This window comes from Benincasa hispida, chromosome 12 (assembly GCF_027475165.1).
Source record: "Benincasa hispida cultivar pf3 chromosome 12, pf3_genome.v1.1, whole genome shotgun sequence".
In the NCBI taxonomy this organism is placed as follows: Eukaryota; Viridiplantae; Streptophyta; class Magnoliopsida; order Cucurbitales; family Cucurbitaceae; genus Benincasa; species Benincasa hispida.
The window spans coordinates 76,031,185-76,046,365 of NC_143489.1; the positions used below are offsets into that span (position 1 = coordinate 76,031,185).

The 15,181-nt window shown below is 34.6% G+C and overlaps 1 protein-coding gene and 1 pseudogene across 2 annotated transcripts; both read right to left on the minus strand.

The window, feature by feature from the left end:
* Positions 1-240: 240 nt before the first annotated feature.
* LOC120067944 (Translation elongation factor EFG/EF2 protein) lies at positions 241-13,327 on the minus strand. 2 transcript variants are annotated; one of them, XR_016525239.1, is made up of 20 exons: positions 12,730-13,327; positions 11,773-11,994; positions 10,941-11,062; positions 10,674-10,824; positions 10,251-10,322; positions 9,277-9,372; positions 9,101-9,189; positions 8,693-8,759; positions 7,412-7,450; positions 7,081-7,141; positions 6,700-6,809; positions 6,532-6,606; positions 6,380-6,448; positions 6,142-6,263; positions 2,103-2,506; positions 1,855-1,975; positions 1,583-1,683; positions 1,423-1,483; positions 716-769; positions 241-615 (listed from the first exon to the last, which is right to left on the minus strand). XR_016525239.1 is itself a non-coding variant. In XM_039019591.2 (20 exons), the coding sequence occupies exons 1-20, from the start codon at positions 13,135-13,137 to the stop codon at positions 511-513; spliced, it is 2,271 nt and encodes a 756-aa protein (XP_038875519.1). In that variant the 5' UTR covers positions 13,138-13,327; the 3' UTR covers positions 241-510. The 2 variants fall into 2 exon arrangements, 1 of the variants encoding a protein (XP_038875519.1); XM_039019591.2 differs by having other exon boundaries at positions 2,103-2,228.
* LOC120068667 (U2 spliceosomal RNA) lies at positions 9,668-9,791 on the minus strand (annotated as a pseudogene).
* Positions 13,328-15,181: the final 1,854 nt, after the last annotated feature.

Consider the following 15,181-nt stretch of genomic DNA (forward strand, 5'->3'; position numbering starts at 1 on the left):
CAATAGTTTAAAAAATCAATGGAAATTTTGGCAACTAAAAAAAATAACTTTTAAAAACTTGTTTTTGTATTTAAAATTTAACTAAAAATTCAACTATTGTACTTAAAAAGATGCAAATCATTGTAAGAAATGAGAAGAAAATAGGTTTAGTTTTCAAAACCAAAAATTAATAATGAGATGATTACAAAACGGGATCCTAATAGTTAACAAACAAGACATCAGGAGACAGAGACATCCAAATGTTACAACTGTCACCTTCGAAATTAAATACAAAGACTCAAAGGAAGACTATGCATATTTGAATTCAAAAACTATTACAAGCCACGCCATGTCATAGCACAAGACAATGGCAAGTATTCTAATGAAAAATGAAATCTCATTATTCTATTTGGTTGTTTCAAAACTTATTGCCTATCATCAGACAAATAATAACAATAATAAATTAAAAAGAAAAACCTTATACATTTTGGCTATGACCAGAAACAAGATACCAAAATGCATCCAACTACCCTACTCAGCTGGCTTGCTGCCTTTGTAATTGCTTACTAATTGCATTTGGACATCATTTGAAACTGGTAAATGCTCTTTGTACTCCATGGTGAACTCTCCTTTACCCTGAAAAAAAATGGTTGAATTTCAATGATACTAACACCAATATGTTTAAGGAAATGAATGATGTACAATTCTGTACACCAAAAATATATCCACGACAAACCTGAGTCATCGAACGGAGAGATGTCGAGTACCCAAACATATTATTGAGCGGAACCTGCAACGCAAGAATGAAGTTTTAGTGTATCAATTCTAAATATAACAGTAACATGAGAAAGAACTAATAAAACTTTTCGTTTCCTTCAAGCTCAGAGAACTGTTCAGAGAAATCAACCTATACAGAGGTGGTTAAAAAAATTACAGGAAACTGAGCAAATTAAAAGCACACTTCGAAAAAAAAGACTCTAACTGCTTGAGGGCCAGAAAGGCCATAAAAGAGAAGTAAGATGTTGAAAACTATTACTTTAATCTCTTATGCTCCAAGAGAAACAAAATTATTACTTTCAATCTACGGGGTGTTTGACCCATCAACTTCACGAGTTAATGTACACTATTGAAGTTTGCACATTTAACGAAGAACTTCATCTTTCCCTCTCTCTTTTACACATTTATCGAATAACTTCATTTTACAACTCTGCACCCCAAACATAAACTTCCTAACTCCAATATATTAACTCCAGGCTTCAAAACTCAACTCAATACTCCAAACATCCCTTATGTGATTAAATATTACAACGTATTAAATGCATCAAAATATAGAGATATATTTTACTACAGTATTTGTGTGACTGTACACAAGAATCGGATATTCAAATCTCTGATGAGATTGTCATAAAACCATGCACACAAACATATAGAAGAAGTGCGTACATGTGCAGTAATTATAGAGTCATCTCCATCCTGGTCATTTCCAACAATAACACCTTTCCGCCTGCCATAGTAAAGTGGGACAAATACTTTCAGAGAAGTAGGGAAAATGGTAAAAAAAAAAAAATCTGAACTTCTCAGGTAGAAACAATAAACCGCTCACTTGTTGATATCACCACCAACGGTGCCCTGAAATTCTGTAGGTACTTTTACTTCTACCAGCATAACAGGCTCCAATATCACCGGTCTTGCGGCTGCATAACACTGGCAACAAAGAAAACGTATGAATAACATTTTGAGGTCTTGTTTCCTCCTATAGTGGTGGGCTCAGGTAATTAAAATATCTGACGCATGAATAACCATAGTTACTGAAGGACAAAAAGTCCCAGATTAGGAGACTGTCCTTGAACAAAAACATGGGATAAAGAAATGTACCTGTCTAAATGCATATATTGCAGCCAACTTAAATGCAAGTTCGCTGGAATCAACAGCGTGAGAAGCACCATCAGTCAAGGTAACACGAAGGTTCTCAACAGGATGCCCAATTAACGAGCCACTGAGCCAAGTATTAACAAAAGCAAACATAAGATGTGGTAAGCAAGTACAAGATGATCTATTCAGTCAGATATATAATATATTGTCATATTCCTTTAATAATTTAGAACAACAAAAAATATGCGTACGAGTTGGCAGCTTCCCTAAAACCCTTCTCGATAGCTGGGATAAAATTTGAAGGTATAGCTTGTCCGACAATTATGTTCTCAAACTCAAATTTAGTTGATGATCCTTGAGGAAGTGGTTCAATATATCTGCCATTACAGAAAAACAAAAGTGATGTTGAAACTACCACGTCACTACACTCATATAATATGTAAGGATAGATAATATAGTTCTCATTACAAACAGTAAAACGGCAAGAGAAGTTAATCGAGACTAAAAAATAAACAAGACTTCCCATTGATGACACGATGCGTCAGAATCAATAGTAAAGGTGATGTAGTCTAAGTAGCCTTTAAGGAATGATTTCTCCAAGAATCGAACTTTATCTCTACTACGATCAAGATTTAGAAAACAAGAGGCAGAGTCCCTATTTATAGAGAAGTAATACACAAATGCAGAGAGAGAGTTATGCAGAGAGAGAGAGAGAGCAAGAGAATCGAGTTTTAGAAGGAAAAGAAATAAATAAATAAGGTTGCTTCTTTCCAAGATAGAAAAAATTTCCACAAAAAATATTTGCTTCTTCGCCATTCTTGAAGCATGACCAAGAAAAAACAATCCACAATTTCACATAAAAACCACTCTAAGGGCTAGATCGAAGAAAACTCTTACTGCAAGTCTTGAAAACATGCTAAATGGGCTAGATTGACCTGAAAACATAATCTAGATCTTCTCATAGTTGAGCTCAATTTGATTGCAATTGTCTCTTTTAAGTTCTCGATTTTTTTTTTCTCTCTATTTTCACTCCCTTTAGAGTTTATATCCCTTGAACATTTATTTCATTTCATTCATGAGTTGTGTCATGTTAAAATAAATAAAATAAAATAAACAGCCTTCAGTCTCTATTTATAGAGAAGTAATACAAAAATATAAGATGGTAAAAAAAGAAAAAGAAAAAGAAAAAACCCCTCATAATCGAATTTTAGAAGGAAAAAAATAAATAAGGTTTGCTTCTTTCCAAGATAGAAAAGAATTCCCAAAAAATATTTGCTTCTTCGCCATTCTTGAAGCACGATCAAGAAAAAAAATAATCCATAATTCCACATAAAAACCTCTCTAAGGGCTAGATCGAGCGGGGGAAAAACTCTCACGGCAAATCTTGAAAACATCCTAATGGGCTAGATCGACATGAAGACAAGCTAGATCTTCTCATGATTGAACTCTATAGGGCTGTCTGGGACACTTAGTTAAGATAGGGTGTCTGGAGTTCATGTCTGTGGGGATATATTTGTGGAGTTCGCATGTCTGTGTTTGGGGTGCAGAGTCTGAGTTCATATCTGTATTTGGGGTGCAGAGTCTGAGTTCATATCTGTGTTTGGGGTGCAGAGTTGAGTTCATATGCCTAGGGTATCTGGTGCAGTTTTTTGAACTCTAAATAATCTACTTTTATGATTACTATTTTTGTTTTGAAACTTTTTTATTCAATGATTCTACCCATCTTTGTTTTGAATAAAATATGGATTGCAATTTTTTTCTTTTAATTTTTAAAAGTTTTTCTTTCTTTCTTTCTTTCTTTCTCTTTCTTTGTTTCTTTGTTTCTTTCTTTTTTGGATGGTGAACAACAATTAACCTGTTACATTTCTTGAAGAAATATGGTTAAATAAAATGAAAAACCAAAGAGAAATCAAAAGTTTTTTATTTCTAATTTTTATGAATTTCATTATCATCTTCTTCTTTTTCTTCTTCTTCCTATTGCTCTGTATTTTTACTGTCATTAACTTTTTTTAATTGAATCTCCCTCATCATCTTAGCAACTAATGAAATATCACCACATTTTTTTTAATAATTTCACTTTCAATTCCTCCAAATTTGGAGGATCATCAAAGAACAAATCTCCACTTTTCACTAATTCTTGCTAGAAACTGTTCTAGGAAAAAAAATCTTCATTTTATGGGTTTTTCTAATATATGTTAGATACTTCTCAACTACATACATACTTTTCGTCTAAATATTCTTAACACTCATTTGATATATGAATTCAATTAAATAAGAACATATTTACAATTTTTTATGTATAAATATTACACTTCATAAAGACAAAATACTATTATTTATATAATTAACAACCCTACAACATACTTTAACGATCATCAATCTTATAATAGTCGGAAGTGGTTGTCGAAGTTGATTATTGAAGATGATTTTTGCTAGAGATTGTAGTCGAAAGTGGTGGTTGGAGCTTGAAGTTGGTCACATGAAGATGGTTTTGGATTTTGTCGTCGAAGGTGGTTTTCGAAGACCAGAGTTGGTTGCACAAAGGTGGTTGTTGAAGTTGATCATCGAAGATGATTTTTGCCAAAGTTTGTAGTCAAAGGTGTTTGTCAGAGCCCGAAGTTGTTCGCATGAAGATGGTATTAGAGTTGGTTGCCGGAATTTGTTATCGGAGGTGGTCATTAGAGTTGCTCGCTCAAAGGTGGTCATCAAAGTTGATCATCAAAGATGATTTTCGTCGGAATTTGTAGTCGAAGGTGGTTGTCGAAGCCTACGAAGGTGGTTGTCGGAGCCTGAAATTGGTCGTCGGAGTTGGTCGAGTGAAGGTGGTCGTCTGAGTTGGTCGCACAAAGGTTGTACGAAGACCAAAGTTGGTCGTCAGAGTTTTCATCAGAGGTGGTTGTCGAAGCCCAGAGTTGGTCGTCGAAATCGTCATCAGAGGTGATTGTTAGCACAGAGTTGTTCGCCGGATTTATCATCGGAGGTGGTTGTTGGAGTCCGGAGTTATTCGCCGGAGTTGTCATTGGAGGTGGTTATCAAAGCCAGGAGTTAGTTCCCGGAATGTGATAGCTATAAGTCGCCGACAGTAGCCAATGGGTGGAAACTATGAAGCACAAGTACTTCATGTGAGCAAAGAATCCGTATCAAACACGTATCAAATACTGATACTTCTAGATACTTCCCGAATACGTATCTGACACACGATTTGACATATCTATTTTTATGCTTAACTATTTTTAAAGAAAAAAGATAAGCGTCTAGTTTTTCCAACCTAAAACTAGGCAATCTATTTTAAAAGCTCGCTACTCGAGACAAAAACTAAAAGAAAAAGAAAAATAAAAGACCAAACCCTAGAATCATCTAATCTTCATCTTCACATTTAAGTTCCCACAAAATCTACCAAAATATAACCCACTTGAATATCTTCAACAATTCAACGAAGTTCTTCGTTTATCTTCATATTTCTTCCTTTAACCTTCTTCTTCTCTAATCAATGAGTCACTTTTTCTATTGTATTTTATTGACTATTTTATTTCATAGTGTTAGATGTTGCTTTTTGCATTGTATTACAGCTATACTTTGTACTATTATTATTAATTTGTATGCTAAGTTTATCTACATCTTAGATTTTTAAAAAAAAATGTATCTTCAACGTATCAATATCTTAGTTTTTTATAAATTGGCATATCGTCGTATCCTGTCGTATTCGTATCTTGCATCTGTATACGTGTTTGTGTTTCATAGGGTGGAGCCATCGAAAACATTGAAAGAAGGGAGAGTAGTTGGGGTGAGTTGGTAAAATATACCAACTCAACTCCACCAACATTTAAAGTTGGTGGGCCAACATTGAGCTGGTATATTATACCAACTCAACTCATCTCATGTTGGTGAGCCAAATACCCCCTATTCGATTGCAATTGTCTCTAAGTTCTTGATTTTGTTTTTTCTCTATTTATTTTCACTCCATTAAGAGTTTATCCCTTGAACATTTACCAACTCACTCAACCCATCTCATGTTGGTGAGCCAAATACCCCCTATTCGATTGCAATTGTCTCTAAGTTCTTGATTTTGTTTTCTCTCTCTATTTTCACTCCCTCAAGAGTTTATATCCCTTGAACATTTATTTCATTTAATTGGGGAGTGGTGTCATGTTAAAAAAAAAATTGACAGCCTTCAGTCTCTAATTCAGAATTGCAGTTCGCTCATCTTTATATCTAAGACTGCTATATTCAAGTAGGCACCAAGCATAAGATCATTAAAGTTATGCAATGAAGAACGTAAGTGGAACTTACCCACATACTCGTCCATACTGGCCTTGGCCTCCTGTTTGTTTTTTATGTAAATAATCAAATTCAGCGCGTTGAGTGACAGTCTCTCTGAAGTTCACACGAGGCTTTCCAACAGTTGCATCAACCTATGGAGCATGTCCACCCAAAATTTTCCATTTAGAGACATACAAACAAGAAATCTTTTCTTCCAGATGACTAAGACCAGGAAACCATAAAGAATAAATTAGAGAAAGTAGTAAACCTTGTACTCTCTCCTAATGCGTTCTACATAAATATCCAAATGCAACTCTCCCATCCCTGAAATTATTGTCTGCTTACAGAAATAGTTAAAGAAATGCATTAAGATGTGTATGAAGAGTAACCAGAATTATAGAACTGAGAAATTTATGGTACCTGCCCGCTCTCTGGGTCTAATCCAACTCGGAAAGTAGGGTCCTCTTTTTGAAACCGATTCAAAGCCTTTGAGAACTATTCAAAGTATCCAAAATAAAGGTTCAATTACAGTACCACCACTACTGTGATCCCAGTCACCCTCATTAGAGGAATCATCTCAATTCTCACCTGTCCTCCAGAATCTTTTGAAACCGGTTGCAACGCCAATGACATCACTGGCTCAGGGACGTTCATAGAGGTCATGGTGTATTTAATTGACCCATCCGTAAATGTATCTCCTGATAACCCAACAATTCAGAATATCATAAAAGATTCAAATAGGAAACAATTCAACATCTCCTGCCCCATGGCAAAATTCAATACCCCTCAATTTTTTCTAAGCGATATCCTGTGTAATGTATCAATATATTCCAGGATCATTGCTTCACGAATTATCAGAAAAGTTTTTCAATATAATTCCACCCTCAATACAAGATTACCCTGCTCGTGATATAAACTGAATTGCCCGAGTAAAATACCAATTGGTGGAAGTATGGATAAGAGACGCACCTGATGCACAGTCCACCCCAAAAACTGCAACTATTTGCCCAGCATGTGCCTCCTGAATATCCTGCAAGCATAAAATATCTTTGAGAGAGGGAGAGAGAGGGAGAGAGGAACTGGTGAATAGGATTATGAAAAAAGCTTTAAATACAACAATGAAACGCATCTTATTATTATTTATTATTAAAAGAATTTATGCACTAATGAGAAAGACAATCATCTTCCTACCACCAGAATCAAAACTAGAGGTCGGCTAATAAAGGAAAAGGCTTTAATAATAATGCCAAATGGCAAAGTTCATTTACACATTGCTAGAATGAAAGTTAAGTCAGTCAACCTCCATCTCATCGGAATGCATCCGGACCAAGCGAGGAACCTACAGAACATGAAGATAAAATTAGAACAGACATAAAGGGGACGTTTGGGGCAGGGAGTTGATTATTATAGTCCTAGATTATTAAAGTTGAGTTATAATAGTTTGTGTTTGGGGTAGATTATTTAAGTTTGGGTTATAATAGTATGTGTTTGAGGTATAACCAATTTTAATCTAGGAATGAAAGAGTAAATTCTGTAGTAAAGTATAAAAAAATGATAAATGTAAAAATAGTAAAAACTATAGTATATAGTAAATACGATAGCAAATGGGGTTTTGAAATAGTATTGACTGCAACTAATTGGGGAATGCAAAATAGTATTTACTGTAGCAAGAGGTGGTTATTATAGTTCTAGGATAATTCTTGCCCCAAACACACCCAAAATAGTCATCCAGTGTCCATATCAGAAGCAAAAACACATGATCACGTCCTCCTTTCTTCGTTCCAATATTTAATAAATCACTAAACAGAATCCTCGTATATTTTAAATATTTTATTGTTTTTTTATCCTTCCTAATTAAGAGGGACGCCATTTCTAGGTCTTGCGATGAGGACAGTTGGGATATATGGAACTTTGCCAGTAAAACACTTCCTTCCCAAATATTTATTTCTTCTTCCTGTTGGCTTCGTTCCTTATAAATAACTCTACCATTGCACTTCCCTTCATAATCTCTCACGAACTAACTATATGTCTCCCTTATTTTATAAGAGGGGTCGAATAATGCATTTTTATGAATCACTAACAGAAACCAAAAAAATTAAAGAAGTATTGACAATAAACGATAAGGCAATACAATAGCTCCCACAAGATACTAAGACCCTCCCCTTTCTTGAGCTCACTCAAAAGCCTAAACCAAGCCACAAACTTTAACTCTCTTTCTTTAACGCCTTACTACCCATTGCACTCACTGGTGTAAACTCTCCCCACATTTTTTGAATTATAGCCTTACTTCTCTTTCTTCATATTGGCAATATTTTTAGCAAACCATATTGGCACCTTTTGCCTATATTGTAATTTCATCTCATCAAAAGGATACTTGTTTCTCAAAAATAAATAAATAAATAATTCTAAACAATTGTCCACCATCATCTTATCCTACCCCATTCATTTACAACTAGTTTCTTGGGTAATGTTGAATATAACATCATCCCATCCTAGTTTTGTTTTTCCCTTCTAATGATACTCCTAATTATGCTAATAGCATCCCTAATAAATCCTCAACAGCATGCAATATAAAACTGACCTTAATCTTCTTGCCTGTGTTTACATTGAAAATGAACTCTCCCTTCTTGATGACACCTTCATAGATTCTTCATTGAAAGGGAAAATATGTAGTGTTAGTAATCAAGCATACAATGTATGATACAATTATGTATTGAGTATTTATATACATTCATACTCACGTAAACTAAAACCAGAAGATAACTTCACGCCCACTTTGCTAATTGAAACCAATGTTTTAAAAGACTAAAGGTGACCTCAAGGCTTGTCCTCTAAAAGGGCAACATGTAAGCCTCTCAATTTTAATCATAAACGTTAAACAATCCTAATTTGTGTGATTAAACATAACAGTTACATAAAATTATTTTAAAAAATAAAATAATTAATTATCACTTATGCTCTTTTCAGTTCAACACAGCACATAGAATACCTCAAATATGTCAACTGACCAAAACGACCTTCCTCCAACTTAAATGCTAATGCCACAAGCCGTCCATCTGGAGTGCCACTCAACGTAATCTAAAATATAGCAGAAAAACATATTTCAATCCTCAAATCAGCATGGGGAAATATCTAGTGCGCAAATTGTTTATTTAGACCAGTAACCTTCTCTTCATTCTTTGTTTGGTCCAAAGCATAATTGCTAACTTCAATTGGACAAGGCAAGTAACTAAGTACTCCATTTAGAAGTGGTTGAACTCCCTGTAATCCATGCATAAGAAACATGAAAATACTATTAGCACACAGCTGTAAGACATATAGTTTATTGGTAGTGGAGTATACAACAGCAAATTGATCGAGCAATAAATTGATATTTTGAGAGAGAGAGAGAGAAGCATACTACATAAAATGAGTGATTAAACTAAGGAGTGTTTTTGTTATTGGTTAATAAAATTACGAAGTATAACTCTTATTTGAGTAATCAAATTCATAGAATTCCTAGGTGTCCTACTTGATTTAGTGTGAGAAAAAAAAATGAAGAAAATCTGCTACTAATAATGGGTAGCTTGGAGGACGGTGTTCGCAGGATAGTTATTGTGTATTAGTTGCAATTAGTAATTAATTAAACTGATAAGAACAGAAACTACACTTGATCTTAGCCAAAAGGCCGAGAAAGGTATGCAATTAGCAATTAATTGTAGTTAGGTGGTACAGCCAGTAAGGGAACTCAATCTACTTATTTATTGGTTTACAAACTTATAATTATAATTTTAAAAATAATAAGCCGTTAAATCTATTTTTAGCTAAATATATGTTCCTAATGTTCAGATAGTTTTAAAATTTAGTCCAAGGTAATCTCTCATCACTTTACTATTCTTCTTGATGCTGAAAGTTTTGTGTGGGTCCTTCCCCTTTTCATTTTAAAATATAATTCATGACTAAAGGAGGAGATTTGTACCAAGATTATTGAGAAATGTTGTTGGCTGTACCGTTTGTGTCCTTCAAGCTTCGAAATTTAAAACCAGTTCTTGAAGTATGGAATATCAAGCGACACTGCTTGCAACTTATGATAGTTTCAAACCTTTTAAAATTAAAAACAGAAACTCTAAGACAGCAATCATCTAAAGAAGTACGAGTACCTTGTTTTTAAATGCACTACCCATGAATACGGGTATAAACTTCCGTGCAACAGTAGCCCTCCGAACTGCAGCCTATTTATAAAGAGAGAGATAGTGATTAAAGAAAGCAACAAGGACCTATTGAATATAACATATAACAGCCTCATTAATTTCATTAAACAATAAATTAAAGGAAGACCAAAACAAAGCAATGGATCTGCAATTACTTTAAATTCAGTTTAGAATGTTCAAGCACAAAAGAAACTCCTGCTACTGCTCCCATGAAATAAAACATGAACAAGTGGGAAACATGAGTGTGTACATATGTCGTTCAGCAATCAATATATCAGATTAGAATACTTGGCAAACCATATCCTTTTGTATCCCTACCCATCATTATGAAAAATAAATATATTATTCCTACTATATTCCTGGAATAGGCACCTCAAGATCTGCAGGTGATATAGGTTCATCACTAAGAAATGCTTCAGCAAGTTTATCATCAACCTCCGAGACCATTTCAATTAGTTCACGCCTCTTTTCTGTGACTAAAGCTTCCATGTCTGCAGGAACTTCTTCGGTGGTAACTTTCTCACTGCATTGCAATAACCAACCCATGAGAAGAGGAGCATTCGAAATATTTTCTTTCTTTTTTTTTTTTTAATGAAGGATTGGAAATAAATATTAGATGTAGCGGGTTCGGAAATGTACCCATTGGAACCATGAAAGTAGTAAGCTTTAAGTTGTACAAGGTCAATAAGACCCTTAAATTCCTCTTCTAAGCCGATTGGAACTTGCACAGCAGCACTATGATGTCGGAGTTTAGACCTTGCCTTCAACACAAATCAGTCTAATTCAGTTCAAAGATTATCTACTCATTATCACCCACAACTATATTATTGACTAGCTGCAATTCATTAACTCTAAAGAAACCAACAAATCTGCAGTGAACTTTTTATGACAAGTAGTATCACCGAGACCATGAAACCAACTGAAAGAAAAATACAAGAATTAATCAACCTTCATTATGACCAACATGAGGGGGGGCAAAAAAAAAAATCTAACATTTCTTAATTAAAATGATATGACCTCTTGAGAAAATTATGATAAAGTATTTTTTATCAAACATCAGATGATTAAAAAATTATAGTTTTCTAAGGCTTCTGGACTCGGAATTGTTTCTTTCTAACATATTTAACCAGCACATTCCAATAGTGACCAAAACTACATGAGAACATTTTTTCAATTTAATTACATTTGAGAATTGTCTGTAAGTTTCCTTTCCTTTTCAAGATGTTTAGGGGAAAACCTGACCAAAAAAATAGGGAAATTATAATATGGAAGGGGAAAAGAGCAATACTTGATTAGTACCAGCATATTGTTATTTCCATGTAATGTATCATCTGCAACAATATGTATGTGTGTGTATATGAAGGAAAAAATAGAGAAAGAGATAGATACATTCAAAATTTTGGAATCCATAAAGAAAAAGCAAAAAATACAGCAAAAAATTAACAGTATGTATACTCTTTTTGATAGTCACCTGGTTCAAGACCTTCCACGGATCAGCACCCATCCTATCAAGTTTATTAATAAATGCAAGCCTAGGAACTTCGTATCTTCTCATCTGCCGATCAACAGTAATAGACTGACTCTGCACACCACCAACACTACAAAGGACGAGAATGGCACCATCAAGAACACGCAAAGCTCTTTCTACCTCGATTGTGAAATCAACGTGACCAGGGGTGTCGATAATGTTAATCTGCAATAAAATACGACCTTGTATAAAAATTCTTCAAGTGGAATACGAGTTTCTTCATGAAACAGGTCACTATACCAGAAAAGTTAATCACATATAAATGTCCTCACTTATATTCATTGTGACTCAAAATAATAAAATTAAACAAATACTTAACATGAACATATTAGACAAAATTAGATAAAGGTAAGCTCTTTGGACAATTTTTTAAACATATTATCGATCTTGCTATGTCTTGGTGCAAGTATACATCTTTCTATAGTCCTTATGATCAATCTCTTTTAACCAATTGGAGAAGTGTCGCGTAACTCCTTTGGTTTGGGGCATATGTCCTTCTTTCGTAAATTTCATACATCAATTAAATTTGTTTCTTATTTCAATTGTTTTTTATTTAAAAAAAAAACAAAACAAAAAACAAAAGTAGCACATAATATGAAACGCAAAACTTCTGGCCAGCCTATCTTGTCGAGATGCATATAAGTGGTTCGAAAATCATGGTTACCAAATGGAAGTTAAAAAAATGTTTCACTTGAAAGTTCTTTGGACGCTAGAACTAGCATCAAAGTTACCATAATGGAAAAATGATACAGTATCCTTTCTATCCTACGTTTATATGTAGCAGAATAAAGTAACAATAGACACCTAAACGCAAACCAATTCGCTTCAACATCTAAGGCAGACCAGCTCTAATTTCAGGGGGCAAAAAAATCGCATCTTTTTAGAATTCCATAATTGTACCTGGTAACCATTCCAAGTACAGTAAGTAGCAGCGGACTGAATTGTGATCCCCTTCTCTCTCTCTAAATCCATAGAATCCATCTTAGCACCAACCCCATCTTTTCCTCTAACCTCGTGGATTTCATGGATTCTACCCGTGTAATACAGAACTCTCTCAGTCAGCGTCGTCTTGCCCGAATCAATATGCGCGGAGATCCCGATGTTGCGGAGCTTCTCCATGGATTCCTTCCACCATGGCTCCTTGTCCTCCTTCACACGGGCTGCACTCGAAGAGTGGCGGAGGTGGAAATTTCCAAGGAGGAGAGCGGTGGCGGGTGAGGGAGATGAAGAGAGGTTCGAATGAGAGAGGGTAGAGGAATAGAAAGAATAGAGAAGGCGCGGTGTGGAGGTTCTCCGGAAGCCGGCCATGGCGACGGAAATGGGGGGTTTAGAGGGCTAAACCCTAAACCCTTTGTATTTTACTGTGTGGAACTTCACGGCTGAACTGTCTTTACGTTCTCTTCTTTTATTTTGCTGTTGGACGGTGGGGATTACTGTTTCCAAACTTCCATTATAATATTATTTGTTGTTTATGATCAATTTTTTTATTAAAATAAACATTTGAGGTTTAACTAATAAAGGTCAAATACAAGTTTTAGTTGATCTTCCAACAATAAAGGGTAGCGGATTCAAACCACATATCTTTGTTTCATTATATTACATGATAGTTGAGTTGTCCTTGTTTTAGCATTTTATATTTATATAACTAAAGTTATATCAAGTACTTACTAAACACTTCAATTTTCTTTTCCAAGTTAACTTATTTTCAAAATTAAATACTTAAAAAGTTGATTAAGGCCCCGTTTGATAACTATTTAATTTTTTTTGTTTTTAATTTTTTAAAATTAAGCCTATAAATACATCTACTAGATCCAGATTTATTGTTTTGAAAATTTACTTTCTACCCATGTTTGTAAAAATCAAGTCAATTTTTGAAAACTAAAAAAAAATAGACCCCGTTTTGTAACCATTTGGAATACATATATAACATTCAATAGACCCCCTCCCAGATTACCCTTCTTAGTCCATAAGTGAATGTGACGATAGTTGTTACCAACCCTTTTGTGGCACTTACTGCCTAACTAACATCCTTAACCTGCTTAGATCCTTGGAATACATATATAACATTCACCAAACTAATGAAACATTAAAAATAACCTCAGAACACCAGGGATCAACAACAACATAATTACATCATATTAACACATACATAGTTCAGCGGTCCCAATATACTGTACTAGTCCCTAATATGAGCAACACATATGTACAAACATTTACAGAATAAACACCTAAAACTTCTATCTAGACTTTTGACTTTTAACTGGAGTCCTTTAGTGGCAGAGCAGGATGACAGCTAGCCTCTAGGGAGATGACCACTACCTGGGAAAAGAAAAACATTTGAAAGAATAAGCTACTCGCCCAGTGAGTGACTTAATAAAAACATAAATCTCATGCTTAAACTGAAAGCTATAAAACATAATACTTGAACTAAAACATGCCAAGCAAACGTGTACATAGAACTTTTAAAACCATTGTATCTGAAAACATAGCTAAACTGATTCCCGGTTGAGAGAAAACCCTCGTGGTTCAAACTCAACGTCAGATATCAGAGAGAACCATTTTGTTCGATCTCCCAAACATAAGCATGGGTTAGGGTGAGAACCCTTTTGTTCAACACCTCTCAGCCAATACTAGGAAAGAACCCTCGTGGTTTAATCTCATCGTCGGGTATCATGTTTAAGAGAGAACCCTTTTGTTCGATCTCTCAAACATAAGTCTGGGCTGAGGTGAGAACCTTTTTGTTCAACACCTCTCAGCCAATGCTAAGAAAGAACCCTCATGGTTCAATCCTACTGAACTGATTAACTGTCATACGTGCACGTAGAGCAAATTGGATCCTGATGTCAAGGATCATAACTGAGGCATGGTACCACTGCTTATCACTGAATTGAGTCTGATATCTTCTCTATGTACTTCAGCATCAGAATCATAACATAACTGAAACTAGGTAGTACAACTCGGATACCTTCTCCTTATACTTCAGTATTGAGCTGAAAATACCTGATAGGAAAACATTTTCATAAAACATATTTACTGAAAGCTTGATCTCATAAATCATAGTTTTCATAAGAATATTATTTGCTAACGCATGTCAATAACTTTAAGAGCACATATGCTTTAAAACATAGTACAAATAATCATAACGTAAACATGTCATAGAATCTTCTTTTGAAAACTACCATGGTTCAACCATTGTGCCAAAGCATATTTCATAAACTTTGTAACTAGCACGTGTCTATAAACTCTAGAGAATTGCATTGTTTGGAACTTCTTGTAAAATAACCAACATAAAAGTAACTGTCACTAAAGCATGGATAATAAAATATTTATAAATCATTTATAGCCACTCACA

Bases quoted from the DNA above. Each gene is read 5' to 3' on its own strand.
- LOC120067944 (XM_039019591.2), bottom strand. From the start codon at position 13,137: ATGGCCGGCTTCCGGAGAACCTCCACACCGCGCCTTCTCTATTCTTTC. The intron at 7,142-7,411 runs GTTGACTGACTT...TTATGCTTGCAG, and splicing joins TGCATTCCGATGAGATGGAG to GATATTCAGGAGGCACATGC. The intron at 6,607-6,699 runs GTGAGAATTGAG...TACTTTGAATAG, and splicing joins CAAAAGATTCTGGAGGACAG to TTCTCAAAGGCTTTGAATCG.